The sequence below is a fragment of the Heloderma suspectum genome, chromosome 6 (assembly GCF_057233095.1).
Source record: "Heloderma suspectum isolate Gila_16-S chromosome 6, 16-S_ref, whole genome shotgun sequence".
Taxonomy (NCBI): Eukaryota; Metazoa; Chordata; class Lepidosauria; order Squamata; family Helodermatidae; genus Heloderma; species Heloderma suspectum.
In genome coordinates this window covers 106962887-106982711 of record NC_139463.1, presented here as the reverse complement: position 1 = coordinate 106982711, position 19825 = coordinate 106962887, and the positions used below count along the sequence as shown (strand labels likewise).

Below are 19825 nucleotides of genomic sequence, written 5' to 3'. Positions count from 1 at the left end.
CCTTTAAATCAGAATTCCTTCTTTGGATACCATCCAGGTCAACTTGACCATTATATTTATGCCAGTTACTCAGAATTCATTGTGAACCTGCTTGTGTATCTATGTTTTCTATTCTTTAATACAGTTTAATTCAATCCTTCTTACCTTTTTGCATTTTCAAATACTTAATAATCTATCATTAATATTTAGCATTTGTATTCCATAATAAGACATCTTATATTGTTTTCAAACAGGTAGATTAGCATTTTTTCAATAGTCTTCCCAGCAAGTCCAATCAAGCAAAGTCAGCTATTTCCTAAAGTCCATGACAAACTGTGTCTAGAGTTGCATGGCAACTGCCCACTCTGGCATGTTGCCCAGGAAATTTATGACTGCATGACAGTTGTTACAATCCTTGGGGTCAATACAATTAACTGCAGAAGCAGATCCAGAGGAGTAGCTGTGTTATTCTGGTTGATCAAAAACAATGAAGAATATTCTGGCGCTTTAGAGAATGAAGAAATGTTTGGAGTCCTACAGTTTAGAGAAAGAGGAAATGTTTGGGTGCATAAACTTTCAGTGAAGTGTTCTCCTCAGTTTGCGCCTATGTCTGTGTTCATGTCTATGAATGGAGGCAGAATCAGTACTGGACACAGCAACCACAACCCCCTCAAAGACAAGCCTACGTTGGTGCTGCTCCAAGTAACAGACTGGCTGCAGCTGAAAGAGATAAGCTCCTTCCCATTTGCCCACCCCTTTCACAGTATGAAGTCCAGCTTGGACAGGATTTCCAGGGTCCTGTCCTGTATGATAGCATATTTATTAGGGAGCAACTTCTTGTTTAATAATGACTCCCAAGAACTGATGGAAAGTTGGCTGGACAGGTCAATGAACCTTAGCTGGGGAAGGACAAAAATGGGGAACAAACTTTACTCTCCCTTCCTCCTAAATGATGAGACCAAACCACATCACCTCTACCAAAATAGCTTTGAATAATTCCTGCCGACTCCTTGGATTGATGGAGCTACACCTCCTCTAGTCCAGCTTCATTCAATTCTGCTTAATTCTAGCCCCAGAGTTCACTACCAACATGTTTTTTTTCCTATTATATTTCTTCCTCTTAGCTCAGTTATGGCACCCTTGATCCAGCGTTGAGTGATAAAACTCAGTTCCCAAATTTGTTTCAGATGGCTCCAAATGAAACTTCACAGTATGATGGGATTATTCAGTTACTGAACCATTTTGGGTGGAATTGGATTGGCCTCTTAATATCAGATGATGACAGTGGAGAACACTTTCTGAAAACTCTGCAACCAAGGCTTTTCCAGAGCGACATTTGCATTGCTTTGACACAAGTGATTCCAAGAATGAAGAGCTATACATTTTCTAAGTCCCTTAGAAAAAACCTGGCAAGGATAGGTTCTACTCTATCACAGCACAACATCAATGTGACAGTTGTCAGTGGGGATGGCCATTCTATGGAGTGTTTAAAAATACTTCTAGAAGCATTGGAATGGTCAACGAAGCAACCAGTGGAGAAGGTTTGGGTCGTGACTGCTCAGTGGGATGTCACAGCTATTTTCCCTTGGAATAGATTCACAGGAAAATCACTCAATGGCACACTGTCCTTCTCACTTCACACAAATGTTGTGCCAGGATTTCAAGTGTTTCTTGAGGCCATAAACCCTTTCAAGTCTTCATTGCATTTCATCCATCAGTTCTGGGGCACTGCATTTCTCTGTTCACTCCCCCTGTATAACCACTATGTACCAGGTGCAAAGAACTGCAGTGGGGAGGAGAAACTGGGGAGCCTCCCAGGCCTTTTGTTTGAAATGGGGATGTCTGGCCAGAGCTACAATATCTACAATGCTGTCTATGCTGTCGCACATGCTCTCCATGCCTTGTATGCAACAAGAGCCAAGCAAATAACAGTCTGGAATCATGAGACACAGAATCCCTGGGAAGTTCAGCCCTGGCAGGTAAGTCATGACTCTTGTTAATTGCCAGTCAAACTATAATGAACAATTTACAATGCAATTCTATACATGAGTGTTATGTGTATGCCTGCCTGTCTGCAGGACAGAAGTCACCGATATGTGCTCAGTGAACTAAGCTACTGGCCATCGGGGAACAGGATTGTTCCCTTGAGACCAAGGTAGCTGACATGATGGGACCCTTGAGATTAAAACTGAAAGTTGCACCTAAGAGCTCCTTGGGCAGATCCCCCAAGGGATTTCCTGTGGGATATCCTACAGTTCTTAGCTGTAATACTATACATCCTTCCTTCTGGATAGAGATTTATGAAGTTTGGAGTTGTATTTATGGGAAATTTTGAAGTTGTATTTATGAAGTACAAAATCTTACACATTCACACTTTGGTGGCATTTGCAGTGTGGCAAAATGGTTCCCAATGACCAAAGGAAATAACAGGAAATTCCAGTGAAATAACAAGCCTGTTTTGGAGGTCTGATCCTGTGTGTAACCCACTTTCTCCTCCAATCTAGCTCCATTCTTTTCTGAGAAATATCCACTTTAACAATAGTGCTGGGGAAGGCATATTTTTTGATGAGAATGGGGATGTGGCATCTGGATATGATATCCTCAACCTGGTCACGTTCCCCAACCAGTCCTTCCAGAGGGTCCGAGTTGGAAGGATGGACTCCAAAGCTCCTGATGGGAAAAGGTTCACCATAAATGGAAGTACCATTGTGTGGAATCACAAGTTTATGGAGGTACACTGTTGTTGTTTTGATATCTGAACTATACATTGCGAGCAGAGATCATTCAAAGAAAAGACAAAAAACACGGTTTGGGTTGAAATTGGGACACATTTATTGAAATATCTGCAAAGGGGTACCTAGGACAGGCACCTGACTGTGCCAGTGACTAGCTGGCACTTCATGGGTGAAAACACATCCAGCCTGAGGGGTGGCATTGATCTCGCCACCCTTCTGGACTGCCCCTTCTTTGTTTGTGTGTGCAAATTGCGAAATGTCTGCACCAGTGCGTGGCAGGAGGTGGGACCATGAGGAGACCAAGGCCCTCCTCAGCAACATTAAGTGCAGCGAGGCGGTGGCAGTGCTGTTTGGCAGCTCCTCCTGCCGCAATGAACTTTATTGGGCCCAGATAAAGAGGAGGATGGAGCGAGCGGGCCACTATCGCACAGTTGGACAATTGAGGTCCAAATGGAAGGCGCTCAAGCAGTCCTTCGTCAGAGAGGGGATTGCTGCTGCCGAGCGGAGGGCACCGCTGTCCAACCCCCCCACCTACTACTGGCGCATCTGCAGAGTGTGGGTCCAAGCAGGCCGGCCCCCATTTTTGCAGAGGTATATGCCTGGTAAGTTATAGTTATCCCATCATCAAGCTCAACTAAATATGAAGACAAGGATGTGTACCGAAAATGAAGCTATCTCTTTGTGGTCTCTCTCATGGCGAAACAAACAAATCCTGACATTTTTAGCCTGCAATCCTATGCTTGCTGAACTTGGACAGAAAAAGGTCCCATCATCTTCCAGCCACTTTGGCTGGTTGAAGAAGGGATGCTGGGAACTGCGTTGTTTTTCCCTGTACAACCACATGCATAGGATTATGTGGGCCTGGCTACTACAACTCATATTACACACTGACACACTGTCCATTTCCAGGGAAATGCTGCTGCTGCCGGTCTCTGCAGTGCACACAGGGGGTCTGGCACCAGCCCAGCAGCAACAGGGCCAGCCTCTCGGTGTCGTCTTCCTTCTTCATGTAGTGATTGCTGAATTTTTGCACCCCACCCACCCCACTTTCTACCAAGACATTGGCACTCCAGTCAACTCATGAGCAAGTGTTCATCTGAGACCTTGGAGATCTGGGTATAGTCCACTCAGCCATGGAAACTCGCTGGGTGACTTTGGCCCAGTCAGAAAGCCCCAGCCTACCTCAGTGTTGTTGTGAGCATTAAATGGAGAGGAAGAGGCTAATGTGAGCCGCCTTGGGTTCCTTGTGCTAGGAAAAAAGGTGGCATTTATGCAATGCATCACTAGAATGAACAGATACCATGGCATTGCAAATGTAGAAGTGGGGTGACTAGAAGTGCAATCCTGTGCATGTTTACAGAAGTCCAACAGTCCCCATCACACCAAAACTGTCAGTACTGTATAATCTGCCTCCCTAATTATCCCCTCATCATTAGACCTTGTGGTGGGAGGACAGAATCAGTGGTCCTTATGGTAGTGGGGATGGTGATAGACAGATCACTGAGATCAGTGACTGTGGTTTTGTTCACTCACCACATATATAAAGGCATTCATTCTGTTACTGTGACATCCCACGGCTGCGCATCGTGCCTTGCTGGTGGAGGAGGCACTGAGGGCCGTGGAGAGGGAGAGGACAGAGGAGGAGGAGGAGGAGGAAGAGGAGGAGGAGGAGGAAGAGGAAGAGCCAGCAGCAAGAGGAGCAGCGTCTGTGGAGGAAGGCCACCCTTCTTCCACAGATGAAGCCCCTCCTCTTGTGATCCTGACGCGTCTGATAAGAGACGTCCGGATGCTCAGGAGGACCTGTAAGTAGTACTACAGAATGGCACCTGAGCTAACAACTCTGCCTGCAAGATGCATATTACCATTGTGCTTTATTCTTCTCTTTCTTTCTACACACAGGTGACGACCTTCGAAGGAGGGTGGAGGCCCTGGAGTGGGAAAGCCATCCTCCTCCTACAAGCTGAGGCCTGCAGCCACAGCCAGCCAGCCCAACATTGTTTTTGAATTGTTGAATTGTTTCTGTTTTGTCTTGATCTGTTCTGTTTGTATATAAAGTTCTTTCTAAAAAATAGGTTACAATTCCTTGGTTCAAGTCCACAGATATAATTTCTTAAATCTAGATCATTGTACACAATGATCTCTGTGTTTGCTTACTGTTAACCGCAACAAGAATGCCTCCCCAGAATCCCAGCCAAACAAGAACAGCTTCCCTCATAGGGAGATGGACAGTCCGCATCCCTGATGTTATGAATGAGTGCATTCAAGACGAGGCTGGACAGCCATCTGCCAGGGATGCTCTGACTTGGACACCTTAATTTGAGCAGGGGGTTGGACTCGATGGCTTTGTAGGCCCCTTCCAACCCCATGATTCTGTGGCTCTATGATTCTATGAAGTATGCTTTGTTTTACGTGTAGGGGCATATCACATACATGTAAACTGGACGCATACCAGAGGGATCTTTTCACATAGAGCTCTCGGTCCTTAGGAAAACCCAAAAGCTGAGGGAGTCCAGGGAGAGACCACAACAAGGTCTTTGAAAGCAATTCCGTGATTTATGAAAGAATTTTAAATGAATTAAAAGCATACATCAACATCAAGAGAAATAGAACTATACATACATTTGGGGAATCAGAATCATACTAACCTTCAGAGGGGTAAAGATACACATATACAGTCGATAGCGGAGTACATCCGCATAGAGAACTCTCTCTGTGTGTGTGTGTGTGTGTGTGTGTGTGTAGTAGGGATGTACGTTGTTGCATAGTCCACCACACACAGTCGGGTAGCGGAACTGGATTCTGCATGTGAGGTATTATAAAGCTCCGCCACATATCGCCAGTGCTTTGGGCTCTGCCCAGGCCAGACAGGGACTGCAGGTTTGGACAAAGTTCTGAGGGACACCTCAGTGTGACCACTCACAAGTTGTATCATTCTGCCTCATTGTCCCTCAGAACTCTGGCTCACACTAGCAGCAGTGTCATCATCCCTGGGTTCCTCCTCGTCACTTGATGACTGCTCTACTCTGCTGCTGACAGCTGGTGGTGGTGGGGGAGGTGCTCCTTGGGAATCCATCCCCTGTTGGAGCGTATGAAGGCGAGGGTGGAGACATGTTGTGGCGTGGGTCTGCTTCGGTGGGCGGTGACAATGTTGCCAGTGGTGGAGAAAAGCCTTTCAGAGGCCACACTCGAGGGAGGGCAAGATAGATGCCAAATGGCGACTTTGGTCAGATGTGGCCAAACGCCACGTTTTGTATCCCAGTATAGGAGAGGATCACTCTCTGGGCTGATCTGTGTTCCCGAGAAACTCTCTCTTGAATAACCTTCAAGTTCCCGGACAAGCACATCATAGGCTGATGCTTTCCTGGCTGCTTTGGCACATTCCCCCCGCCTGCGCCCACTTACACCAAGCTCCACTGCCATTGAGGAGTAAAAGCTGAACTTGAGACAAGATACCCCTGTGTCTGACTCTGTTGGTGTGCAGCTGCTGTGGCGTCATCGTTGCCCCTCCTGCTGGTGATGGTGCTACTGCTGCAGATATTGTCTTCAGGGGAGGTAGTGGTCGTACTAGCCTCACCCAGCTCCTTCTCATCCAGCCCACCTCTCTGGAAGCACTCCATGACTTTCTCAGTCAAATATTTTTTTAAACTTTGGAAGTCAGGGTTGTCGTTTGGAGGCTCTGCACTTGTTGAGCTATCTCTGAACCATGGTTCAAGGAATGCAGCAGCAACGTATTTCATGTCCCCCCTGATTGAAGTTATGTGTTTGTTGGTGCCCAGCTCCTGCAGAAGGAATTCTGCAAGCCTAACTGCAGGATTGGGGAATAATTCCCTGTCTCCAGCACTGGTGTGCTCACAAATCTCAGAATGGCGTTTTCTCAGCACCCCCTCTATGATCCTTAGCACAGGTAGCACTTGGCCCAGTGTGGCATAGTCTGCACTCAGTACCGCTGTGCATTCATCGAAAATGTTTAAAATGTCCACCAGGTCTTGCATCCAGAGCCACTGATGTGGTGTGACAAAAAATTTGGAGTGGTGTTGTTTCTCAGTAATGTAGTTGTTTATAGCTGATCTCTGCTCACAGAGTCTCTGAAGCATATGCAATGTACTGTTCCAGCATGTGGACACATCCAAAATGAATTTGTGTTCTGGAAGGCCACGGCTACGTTGGATGGCGCCGATTGCCTCCATTGCTGAGCAGGACTGCTGGAAGTGGGTGCAAATGGATCGGGCCACCTTAAGTAGCTTGCCAATTTTTGGGGAGGTGTTGCTCAATCCAGAACGCACCACAAGGTTCAAGCAGTGCGCAACGCACGGAATGTGGTTTAGCCGTGCAATGCGGGCTGCTTTTAGGTAGTTTGAGGCATTGTCTGTTGCTACACAGCCCACTGTAAGATTTAAGGGGGCCAACCAGGACTGAACAACACCACTGATGCTGCTGCTGACGTTTTCTGCTGTGTGTGTCCCAGAGAGCATTGTGAGGGACAATGTCGCTGTTCTACGACTCAGTCGGCTGCTCGCACTGATGGATACCCAGTGCGCGGTGACACACAGATAAGACTTTGTTTGGTTACTTGTCCATGTGTCACTCGTTAAATGTACACTTCCTCCAACTGCACATTTCAAATCCTGTTGGAGCACCCGTCTGATTGCAGAAGCCAGGGCTGGAATGGCTACGCCACTAATGTAGTGATGAGAGGGGACATCCCACCGAGGGCAGATGCTCTTAAGTAAGGTCAAAAAGTCTTCATCTTCTACCAGGGAGAAGGGAAGCATACGTGCTGCAATGGCCACTGTCAGGAGGTGATTCCACTGTCGTGCCTGGGTGCTGTCAGAGGGGAATTTCTGTGTCAGCGTGAGGCATTTCTCCAGTGACGCCTGCCTCTTAGTGAAGCTGCCTTCTGTGCCCTTCTCACCCAGACCACTTTGCGTGAGGTCTTTGGACGATGAGGCAAAGAAGGCGGTACTGTTCTTTTTGGATGGTTGTGGCTTCCCGTTGCTATCTTTGGGCACAAGAAGCAGATGATGCACCTCCACGTTTCGCCTCATGGCAGACGTGCCCACTCGTGGACAGTCCCCTTCTTTTCCTAGCCGCACACGGCTTCGACAAATATCGCAAATCACGACATAGCGGTCGTTCTCTGCATATATGAAGAAGCGCCACACATAGGAGCTCACCCTGCCACCACCATTTCTTCTTTGGGGAATGGGGGTTTCAGTTCCAGATGAGGTGGCATCTGGAGCTGCATGTTTCCGCTCATCTGTGGATGGTGTTGTTGTCGGTGTTGTTGATGGCGCTGACCAGTGCTTGGCGGGGGACGTTTGTTCCTGAGGTTTGGGATTGGTCCCGCAGAACGCAGAAGGCTGGAAGTGGAGAACAGAGTCAGACCCAGTCTCAGCAGGGACATCATTGATATAGAAGAGCTCCTCATCATCTTCGCTGTCCGGATCACTGATGACGCTAAGTCCTCCGGCATTTTTTTCAAAATCCCCTGAGCCGCCGCCCACGAGGTGATCATCAGCAGGCAGCTGTGGACCTGGTTCACCTGTCCCACTTCTGCTATCGGATGCAGGGAGGAGGGTTGTGGGCGTCTCTGTAAAGATTCAAAATACATAGAAGCAGAGTTTCATGAGAAATGCGACTTTTACACATGAGTAATAGCCAAGCAAATAAAACTGTGTTGTTGTAGCAATCTATGAAACATAGCTTGGAGGACTCGCAATCAATCCACATGACACAAGGTGCAGTTGTAAGCTACTCCTGCACTACTGAGCACTGAGAAAACACATTAGGTGCAAAAAAAAAAGGTACTGTACAGACTGGGAAACTCAACGAGAGTTATCTAAACGTGTCCTCACTGGTGAAAACATGAAAAGCATGGGGGAGGAGATATCTGGCTCCCTTGCAAGGTCCACTCCTTTCATCAGCTCTATTATACCACTGTGTGGGACTCATCCCCCACAGGGCTGGCCCAACGCGTTTTGCTTCCTGAGGCAAAGGGTAAAATGGCACCCCTCCATCCTACATAGGGCGATAGCTGAATCTCTTACTTGAACAGTGACAATGGGAAAGCCTCTTCCACCACACCAGAGGACAACAAGCTGGCTGAGGAGCTGCAAGGCTCCCTAACGATAGGGCTGGTCCTGACCTGAGCACATACTTGGCGAATCCCACTGCCTTTTTCAAGGGTGCATTTGTGGTCCCCCAGGAGCAGTGCCTGATTAGTCAGGCCTTCTTTTTGTAGTAGCCATATCAGGGGTCAGACTAAAGGGACTAAATAAGTCTCTGACTCAGATTTCTGCAACATTTTAAAAACCATCCTCAGAAATGTAATTGCTTAATCAATTCACATCTAGTTAAAAGAGATCAAGCCCAAACAAGACAGCAAACTATGATGAATGGCTTTGGAAACAAGTGAGCACAAAACACTGAAGTGTTTTCCCACCGAAAAGGTGTATCATTTGAGAAAGTATTGCAGTTCTTTTAAAGACTTGGGGTTTTCTTTCGTACTGGAGCACCATGTAACATTTAAATAATATGAAATATGTTCACAGCAATGAATATGGATGAATGTAAAACAGTCGTGTATGTTTTGTTGTGTTGAAGAAGAAGATCCCTTCCCCAAATGGTCCCCTCCAAAGGTTTTGGACTTCAAATCCCATCAGGCCAAGCCGGCATGACCAATGGTCAATAATGCTGGGAGTTGTAGCCCAAAACATCTGGAAGGCTGCAGGTTGCAGAAGGCTAATGTAGGGACTATTCAAATATTCAAAGACATTTGTTTGTATCCAGATATTCACAAGCACCTGTGGTGACAGAGTCTTACCAGATTCATCCTTTGGAATGAGGTAGATATCTTGACTTTCATCCCGATGCTGCAGAGTCTCCTTGGGGACATTTTCATCCGCTTTGGGTTTGGAGACACTGCTCTTCCGCTCACCATCCAAGAACTTTCTTCCTCTTCCTCTGGAGTTGTGGCCGGTTGTGCCTGTGTCACTTTCTGTAGCGGAAATTGGTGGTGTGCGCTGCTTACGGGTGCGGGGTGGGCTGGGGCTGGGGCCGCTGTCGCTGCTGGTCACACCTTGGGCTTCCTCCACTTCCATCTCATTATTAAAATACCGCTGAAATGCAACCTCAGCGGTGTATGTTCTCGCCGGGCGTCCACGCCTCTTTTGAGTGCCGGATTGACCACGGGTTCCTCTTTTCTCCATGTTCATGTCTCTGGGCAGAAGGAGACATAAATGCATGTGGCAAAGCTGAAATCATGTGAACAGCCTAATCGCAGATATTGTACAGTGTAGAAGTAGTTACCCTCCAATCCAGCCATTCAGTGCTAACTAAACAGGGGCATATTGTACAGCAGACTAGGCTGAAAAGCCCAGGATGGAGGATGTGGCCCATCCATGCCCAGGAGGATGGGGGATGGATGGAGGCCTTCCAGCTCCCCCCTCCCCAGAAAGAAATACATAGGCAGGCAGGCACATGGGTGAATCCTGGGAAGCCCAGGAGGATGGGGGATGGATGGAGGCCTTCCAGCTCCCCCCTCCCCAGAAAGAAATACATAGGCAGGCAGGCACATGGGTGAATCCCGGGAAACCCAGGAGGATGGGGGATGGATGGAGGCCTTCCAGCTCCCCCCTCCCCAGAAAGAAATACATAGGCAGGCAGGCACATGGGTGAATCCTGGGAAGCCCAGGAGGATGGGGGATGGATGGAGGCCTTCCAGCTCCCCCCTCCCCAGAAAGAAATACATAGGCAGGCAGGCACATGGGTGAATCCCGGGAAACCCAGGAGGATGGGGGATGGAGTCCTTGCAGGATGCCTTCCCCCCCAGTTCCCCCTGCTCCTCCATCTCACCCCAAAATCACTAAGCATAAGGGCACATTCAGGTAAAATAAACATACCTTCACTGTAATAAAGGAAAAAGAAAAAAGGTTGAACTGCAGTGCCGTAGAACGCAGGGATGCAGAGAAAGAAAGTTGCAGCAGCTGGGACGGAGCAGCAGCGGCACCTGTTCTAGTCTGTCTCTGGACTCTGGAGTCTAGCTTGGAGCAAGTGAGGCTGCTGCACGACCTCCGTCCTATTGTGAACTAAAGGCGGGAATCCAGGGGATAAATGGTCGATGAGTTCCCTCCCCTCAATTATCTTCCTGGTGGGGTGGGGGGGTGGCCTGGAGGGATCTCGGTCAGGTGACCTCACCTGACCTGAACCTGACCTCACACATACAATAAAAGTATAAAACAACAGATGAGGCTATGCAGCTCAGCCTCAGGGCAGGCAGGCTACGTGCACTTTGTGACCCCGTCCCTCCCAGCAAAAGAAAGCCGCGTCGTAGCAGGGAAGGAAACTGCATGTTTATTAAATAGTTTCGTGAAATCCCTTTCGCCATCTTTCGTCCTAATTTGCGAAGTTGCTTCCATAAATACCTTCGTAAAACTTTCGGCAGATTAAAAAAAAAAAAGGGTCGCGTGAGCTCACGTTCGGGTAGACCTGGGCGCCTCGTCTCGGGAAAGGGTTCGGCGAACCGAAAATGACTGTTTTCGAGCCCATTTCACTTTCGAGATAATTTCTCTGACATCCCTAGATCCATGTGCATGGTAGAAGTGACCCTGGTTTGATGGTGTGGCAGCCGAAGGCCATGCATCACCCAGCATAGCCGGTGCAGAAAGTCACGGCTGGGGGCCACTACCCTACATGCAAAATTTAAATGCCCCACAACTTCTTGCAGGGCCCAGAGGGAGACTTTATGGAGCTGTAGGATGGCCTGTAGCTTAGCCCAAAGGATCAGAAGTTTGTCCTGTGGGCGGCATAAACATTGGGCAAGGGTATCCAATTCGATCCCTAAGATTCCCTAAATATTTATGTAGGCTTTTACGGTGAAAAAAAAAGGAACACAAATAGCGCCCACTACGCTATTTGCGGTTCCCTTTTTTTGCCGTAATTGCCTACATAAATATTTACATAGGATAAAACAGTGAAAAATAGGGAACGCAAATGGCGGCCGCCATAGTCGCTGCCATTTGTGTACGCAGGTGTTTTTTTTTGGCATGCCGTGATAAGCTACGTAAATACTTACGTAGCCTATCATGGCTATGATGATGGAGAAGTGAATGGCGGCCGCAGGTAAGTGCTCCATTTCGCCCGCCTTTTGTGGGTTGGGGGCTCGGCTCTGCGCGCCTTTCATGGGTTGGGGGGTGGGGTCTTCGTTCCGCCATGGATTTTGGGGGGACGAATGTACTGGCATTCGGCCTCACCGAGATCCATCGCGGAATTTTCTGACATCCCTACCTAAGAATGTTAAAGTAACCGACGGGCCCTCCGTTTTCTCGTGATCCAAAGGGACACTGAGGTCAGAGAAGAGGGAGGCAAAGGCTTGCATTAGGTCATGACATTGAGCGCCACCTTTAGGCCCAGTGAACAGGAAGTCGTCCAAATAATGGACCACACTCAGTAAGCCCGACCTATCCCTCTTGGCCCAGTCCAGAAAGGTGCTGAACCTCTCGAACATGGTGCAAGAGATAGAGCAGCCCATTGGGAGGGCGCGGTCAATATAAAACTTGTCCTGAAAACAAAATCCCAATAAAGCGAAATCCGCCGGGTTGATAGGCAAAATGCAAAAGGCGGACTTTATATCACACTTGCCCATCAGTGCCCCCTGACCAAGATCCCAGATCATGGCAACTGCCTCATCGAAAGAGATATATTGGACAGAGCACAGAATATCGGGAATCTCGTCATTAATGGAGTGCCCTTTGGGGAAAGAAAGGTTATGAATTAACCTGAACTCCCCGGGGGATTTTTTAGGCACAGTTCCCAGAGGGGAAATCTGAAGGTTCAGTATTGAGGGTGTGGAAAAGGGGCCTATAACCTGTCCTGCTAGAACCTCCTTGTTGATCTTCTCATGTACCAAGCGATGCATGGCAAGGATGGATTTTTGATTGCTGGTGAAATATGGCCTTCACTAACCCCGTAAAGGGATCCTGAAACGCAGGGTGAGGCCGCGTTCTCCAAGTAGCTCACGTCCTCCCTGTTAGGGTAGCGTCCTAACAGCCGAAGGAGCAGGCCAACCTTAACTGGTCTGGGGCCCTTTTGGAAGGGGGTTGTTGCCCATCACCGGGCCTCCTGCCCCCCTGGCCTTCCTTCAGGGGACCCCTCCATCCCCTGGCTCTTGGGCAAGAGGCACAGGGGTGCTGGCCACTGCAAAGGGAGCACTTGTGGTGGAAACGGCATGGGCTGCAGGAGCAGGTACCCTTGGAGCTATACTCCCAACACAGCCAGTGGTGTTGAACCCCAATAGGCCTGGGGGCCATTGCAGGAGACAGCTTGGTGAGAATGTGGCCGCTGTCAGATCTGTTACCAAAGCCTGGCCTGGAGGGAGTCATACATTGGAGCCAAAGGTCCTGGTCTTTCAGGTCCCAGTGCATAGAAGGATCAATGGCGGCCCTCCGGCGGAAGGCCTCATCATAGGCCAGCCACATGCGCCTCCTTCGTACTCCACGTAGGCCCTATAGATTGTGTCTAAACATTTGGTGAGGACCCATGCCCTCTCAGGGAATCTCTGCTGGGGGATACCAGTGTAAATCAAAAAAACAGGCAGCCAATTTGCCCAGGTGCGTGGCACCTTCCGCCCCCTGCTATGCTCGGGTCCTTTATCGCAACGCTTTCCCTTGTCACTGGAGTCGGGCTCCCGAAATAACAGGGAAAAAATGTCTATAAATTCTCCCTGAAAAATCTTCTTCCTGGTGGCTACTGCCAGGTGAAAGCCAATAGGTGAAGAAGTAGCCCCAGTGGGCATTGCGCCCCTTCCCAGATTAGCCTAAGGGTCTACGGCAGCCATCTGTGGTGCTGTCTGAATGGGCGGGGGCAGTGGCGAGGGATCCTGCATTAAACAGACAGGTCCTTGCTAGATACTGGCACAAGCGGAGTTAAGCGGCTGGGGCTGCTACAGAGATGTGGATGTGAGAGAGGTGTCTCCTGCCGTAACTTGTGTGGGGGACGGGGTGCTGAACCCCACTGAAGAAGGGGAACCGCCCTCATGAGAATTTGAATTGGGACCCCTGACAACAGCCTCTGGTTGGGCCGCACTAGTCGCGGAGGCCGAGGTGGTCGGGCACACCATAGGTAGGGAGGACGGCTATCCCTGTGGGGCAAACCAAGGCATCCAACCCCATGGCCCCATTGGCACCCCGTGGGCCATGTGAAGTGAGGTGCAGTGGTCGTCTCACCTGCATCTGGGGCAGCGAGACGTGCTTCAGTCCCCTGCTGGCAAGGCGGATGATGTTGCTTGGGTTGCTGCTGCCAGGGGTGACTCAGGAGGGTGGACTGCCTCTGGTGGTGGTGAGCTGCTAAGGTGAGCCTGAGAGGATGAGGTGGAAGCCTCAATGGCGTCCAGGCATGCTGCAATAGAAAGCAACAGTGAAAGTTACGTCTGCTGTCACGTTCATTTAGGCTGGACTACAGTGGGTCTACTGGGCCTGGCCAGCAGGGGGGCATCCCAGAAGTTCTGCCGCTTCCAGACATGAAAGGCTTGAAACCAGGACTGGGCCAGCATCATCCTTGGACTCAAAGTCGTGCCTATGTTGTGGCCTTTTTGTGGGGGTCGTGGGGCTCTCCCCTTCCACTTACCGCCCCCCTGTCCCTTCTTTGGGAGCATGATGTTGACAGAACAGGGTGTTGGATAGAAAGGATTGGACCCCTCTGAGGGGGGAGGGGCACTGAAGATGGGGCGGAGGCGAAAGCCTAAAAAGCCCGTAGGCCTGAGTAGGAAATGGGCAAAGGAGGGGCTCAGACTTGCCCCCTCTGGAGCCACTCACGGGTCTCTCCCCACTGGGCTCTCAGGCCAGCTGCACCTGAAGAGGGGGGGCCCCATAGGCAGTTGTCCTCCCCCTGGGAACCCCAAACCTGGGGGCCAAAGGCCTGAAGAAGCTGGCCCAGAGGAGTCCTGGTGGGTGGGAGCAATCAAAGGGCTCGAGCCCATGACCTGCGGAGCCAGTCAGGTGGCTCCTGCGCTGCATCGGCGCAGCTGGCAGCCATGCCCGCCGTGGTCAGAAGGCAAGTGGCCAACGCTGGGGAAGGCGCGGGCTGCTCAGTTCGCCTGGCGCGCCCACCACCGCTTGAAAGGCGTGGCAAGCGCTGGCCGCAGCTGCCACCGACAGGGACAAGCCAGAGCTGGTCACCGCGGCCGCTGCAGCGTGAGGTCCAGTGGCAGTGTGAGGGAGAGAAGATGCAGCTACCCGGCTCGGTGAGTGCCAGTGGCCACGAGGACGGGGCGAGCTGAGGCTGACCGCCACATCCAACGTGGTTGGCGGGTCAAGGAGTAGGAGGCGTCACTGGTGAGTTGGTTCCCTCTCGCTCAGGACAGCTGTGAGAGCGAGAGAGCATCAGTTGGGGGGGGCAGAGCTTAAGAGGGCTCTGCCAGCCCCTCCCCCACATGGTGGTGCCATTGCCGGGTGTCCAATGGCACCGAGCCACCTCTTCTTTCCCCACCCACCCGTAACACCCCCCCCCATTTTGCCAGACAAGCTGGCGCCAGGGTGAGGGCATTTTTAGGCACTACATTGAACAGGAAGATGTCCATGTACTTCAGAATCCAAAGCTGATATATGCCCGGTGAAGTTCTTGAGTGGACCTACCTTCCTATACCAACGGCAAACAAGCAAGCCCCCCATTGATAGAGGATGCCAAGTGAACAAACAATGTTATCAAGCAGAAGCATTGCTTGGTCTCAGTTATGCTTTCCTGTATCTTTTCTCTGTATGTGCTGTTGATGCAAGATGGACCCTTTCCTTCCTGTCCATCAACATACCAATGTTCTCTGGATATTGGGCTGTGCTTTATGGGAAATGTTTCCTGGGGTGGAAATCAGTACGATTGCATTCCACTCTGTTTACACATGCATTTTTGGATTGTGTTTGTGCAAAGAGATCGTAGGGGACAATCACTTATCATGAGGAGAAAGCAGGTTGTTTCCATCATAGCAGATGTGATTTCTTCTGGATACTTTTAGATTCTTCTGCATGCCACATGTGTTGAGAGCTGCCACTGTGGATACAACAAGATTGTTCAGCAGGGAAAACAAGTTTGTTGCTACAATTGCCTTAAATGTCCTGAAGGAATGATCTCAATGCAGATTGGTGAGTGAAAGAATGAAGTTACATGGGGGGAAATTCCAGTGCTTTGGGCCTAAACAAAATCCGTTCACCTTGCCCTATGCTGAAAGTATGAATGATTTTATTAACATCCACCTAGAGAAATTTGAACTGGGGCAGCCAATGAAAAGCCCTTTTGCCTCATCCAGCCAGAGAATGTTTGTTCAATTCACCCACTAGAATTTCACTACTTTAGGTTCTTGTACCGAAGGAAGGAAACACAAATAAGTGCTATATGTGTGTGATATATTGCCAGAAAGTAATTGTGTTAGCAATGGGTAATGTTCAGAACATTCCCTCTGGCAAATCCTTGATGACTTTGCTGGACTCACTGCCTGCAAGCATTTATTGTCCCCTGATCCTCCTAGGATTAGATTATTTTTCTTGAAAAATGGCAGTGAGATAATGGGTGATGAAAGGATCATATTTCATAGGCTGCATGGGAGAAAAATGATGCTGTTGGACAAAGTTTACACCAGCTCCTAAAGACCTTATGTCTCCTACAGGAACTGGGCTTTTGTCTCTCGGCAGTAATTTTCTTGTTTCACCAGGGATCACCTTCTATTTTCCAGGCTTCCACTGAGCCTTCTACAGGATGCTATTCTATCCACCTTCCGCAAAGAGAGGGATTAGTTAAAATGTACTCATCGCAGGAGGATGGGGTAGACAGTGGGGGATTGAGCATCTAAGTGCTAAGAAATTATGTTATATTAAGCAGTATATAAGGACAATAAATCCATTGAAGAATTACTAAACTAATAACAAAATAATAAATAAATCCTGGATGCAAGGAGAACTAAACTGGGTTCCTTCTGGAGCAGCATCAGATCTGCTCACAACAATTCATGCCGGGATAAATGTGCATTCTTGTTTCACATTCTTGCCCCATTCCTACAAGGTACTGAAAGATTTAGTGCAGTTTATTTACTAAGGAACAAAGTCCAAAAGCTCACTTCCCAAAGGACAAATCAGCTACTCATTCAAGAAACAAGGTGACTTGGCATCTGACAGTGTGTTACACTCAGATTATTTGATGTTAAGAAAAAGATACAAATGATTTTATAAATATACTCTACTATTTCAATTTCCACCACCTTGTAAAGTTCACTTCTCATTTGGGGCATGGGTCATATATCCCTGATGCTAATTAGTCATGGGCAAACTTACACTGAGTGAGTTTGTTATTTCCTTGGAAAGTAACAAATTCATCCATGTCACTTGGGATAAGAGATCTTTTTAAAAACGAGATCTCTTTGTATGTATATGTGTTTTTCTTCAGGCACAATATGAGTGCATCTCGGGACCTGTAGTTTGGAATCACGAAGTGCAGCATGATGAACCGCATCATGTACTCTCTTCCTGACTGGTTGTGTGCGCATGGCCAGCCTGAGTGATGTGATGTTAATGTGCCATTGCCTATTGCTGGTACATGGAGGAGAGGAGAAGATGGACCTACAGAGTCCTTCTCCTCCTCATTTTGGGGCCAGAGCTGCAGCAGAGGCAGCTATGATCAGGGCAGCAGCAGTGGACACACTGGATCATTCAAGGGTTACACCAACCAACTCAGTGTGTGCGCAAAAATGGTGTTGTTTAGATGCAGACTGCACATGCTCCAAAGCGTGCAATCAATTCCAGACTTAATAGCAAATTCATAATACATCGATCCAGGCTTGCTAAATGGACAAGGTTTGACTAACACATTATGAAATTCAGTACATATTAATCCAAATGTTAAAGGGACTTAATTTCATAATTTTCCATTCACTATTGTCATAGCATCCATTACCAATAAATAAGAAATATTTTATTCCATCAGTGGTCCCCTGAGAACCCCAGCATCTGTCACTCCTGAAAACTGGGAGAAAGGGCAAAAAATGCTCCAGAAGAGACTTTATGGTTGCTGTCACAGAACCCTCATTCCTAGAACATCCCAAGAGTGCTTGAACATTCCTGCCTACTTTGTAGGATGCTCTGGGGATCCTCCAGGAATGAGACTTGTATGGCATGAGCAATAGAGCCCGTCCCTTGAGCATTTCTTTCCTTTTTCAAGGAAAGGCCAAGGTCTGCCCTGCTGGGGTGGGTATGACTGTGAGTGTCTGTGTGCGAGTGTGTGTGTGTGTGTGTGTGTGAAAGAGAGAGAGGTGTCTGTGCACACATGCAGCCCCTGCCAATCCAGAAGACACCAGATGCAGACTTTGGGGCCAATCTGTTGTACACTACCCATGTTGTACAACATCAAATGGCTGTTTTGACTGATACCATAAAGGTTGATAGATTCCAGTTAAACTTGTAGACTGTTGATATATTTTTGAAATTCTGAGACTTTTGCTTACTACTTCCAGACTTGATTGACACCATTAAGGTTGACATTCCAGATAAAGTGGAGAATATTTGTATACTGAGACCTTGATTGCTAATTTCAGATGCAGAGCAATGCGAGAAATGCCAAGAAGATTGGTATCCAAATGAGAAGCAGGACCAATGCATCCCCAAAAGTGTCACCTTCTTATCCTATGGAGAATTCTTCGGAATCGTTATGACTTGCTTTGCGCTCTTCTTTTCTGTGAGCGCTATCGTCGTGATGGGGATTTTCTTTCTGCAGTGCGACACTCCCATTGTGAAAGCCAACAACAGGGGCATCACGTGTGCACTGCTCATCTCCCTGCTGCTCTGCTTTCTCTGCTCTTTCCTTTTCATTGGCTGGCCTGGGAAGGTGACCTGCCTTCTTCGACAAATGATATTTGGAATTATCTTTTCTGTTGCAGTTTCTTGTGTCTTGGCCAAAACCATCACTGTCGTCCTGGCCTTCATAGCCACTAAGCCAGGAAATAAGATGAGGAAGTGGGTAGGGAATAAGCTGGCAGGCTCAGTCATCATTTCCTCTTCTCTCATTCAAACTGGTATCTGTGCAATATGGCTGGCAACCTCTCCTCCCTTCCCAGACTTCGACAAGCACTCCCAGATGGGTCAGATCATAGCGCAATGCAATGAAGGCTCAGACCTCATGTTCTATATAGTCCTAGCTTACATGGGGATTTTGGCCCTCATCAGCTTCACTGTGGCTTTTGTTGCCAGAAAGTTGCCTGACACTTTCAATGAAGCCAAGTTGATCACCTTCAGCATGTTGGTGTTTTGCAGTGTGTGGGTGTCCTTTGTCCCCACCTACCTGAGCACCAGGGGCAAATACATGGTGGCTGTGGAGATCTTCTCCATCTTGGCCCCTAGTGCTGGCTTATTGGGCTGCATCTTTCCCCCCAAGTGCTACATCATTATACTGAGGCCCGGTCTAAACACGAGAGAGCAACTAGTAAGAAAAAGGAATGTCCAGCTTGACTGAAAAGAAGTTTCTGTCTTGAGCCATTTCACTTCTGGGTAAAACTGCATTGAAAGGAGTCCTTCTATTCATTCCCATATTAGTGTATCACACTACACCACACTGACAGCCAGTGTGGTGTAGTAGTTCAAGCATTGGGCTGGGAATTGGGAGGGCCAGGTTCTAGTCCCCACTCGGCCATGGAAGCTCACTGGGTGACTTTGGGCCAGACACAGCCCAACCTATCTTGTAGACTTGTTGTTGTTAGGATAAAATGGAGAGGAGAAGGATTACGTACACTGCTTTCGGTTACTTAGAGGAAAAAAAGATGAGATATCAATGCAATAATAAATAAAGACATAAATAAATGCAATAATAAATGATGAATAATAAATAATAAATAATTCCTATATTAGTAGTGAGAGACTTTAAACTGTTAGGTACCCATTTCATTCCATCCTCTTATACTATTGTTCATCCTCAGCAGAAAATCTGGCCCAACCCTGAGGCAATCCTAGCCCCAAAATAGATTAGGTTAGATTACCACCTGAGCAGCCTTCGTGATGCATTTTGTTTTACATACCAGTCACGTACTTGTCTCTCATAGTATAACTTTACCAACTCCAATCCAATCAAATGACAAGAAATCTCCT

The 19825-nt window shown here is 48.3% G+C and overlaps 1 protein-coding gene across 1 annotated transcript; it reads left to right on the top strand.

Annotated features, from left to right (window-relative positions):
- Positions 1-1457: 1457 nt before the first annotated feature.
- Positions 1458-19196, top strand: LOC146342331 (vomeronasal type-2 receptor 26-like). Its single transcript, XM_084807802.1, has 4 exons — positions 1458-1958; positions 2484-2711; positions 15718-15844; positions 18283-19196. The coding sequence occupies exons 1-4, from the start codon at positions 1458-1460 to the stop codon at positions 19194-19196; spliced, it is 1770 nt and encodes a 589-aa protein (XP_084663928.1).
- The last annotated feature ends 629 nt before the right edge of the window (positions 19197-19825 follow it).

What these genes read in the sequence shown, in the direction of transcription:
- LOC146342331 (XM_084807802.1), top strand. Translation starts at nt 1,458, where the DNA reads ATGGAGTGTTTAAAAATACTTCTAGAAGCATTGGAATGGTCAACGAAG. An exon ending in GGAATCACAAGTTTATGGAG is followed by an intron (nt 2,712 to 15,717) that starts GTACACTGTTGT and finishes GGATACTTTTAG; the next exon opens with ATTCTTCTGCATGCCACATG. An exon ending in AATGATCTCAATGCAGATTG is followed by an intron (nt 15,845 to 18,282) that starts GTGAGTGAAAGA and finishes TGCTAATTTCAG; the next exon opens with ATGCAGAGCAATGCGAGAAA.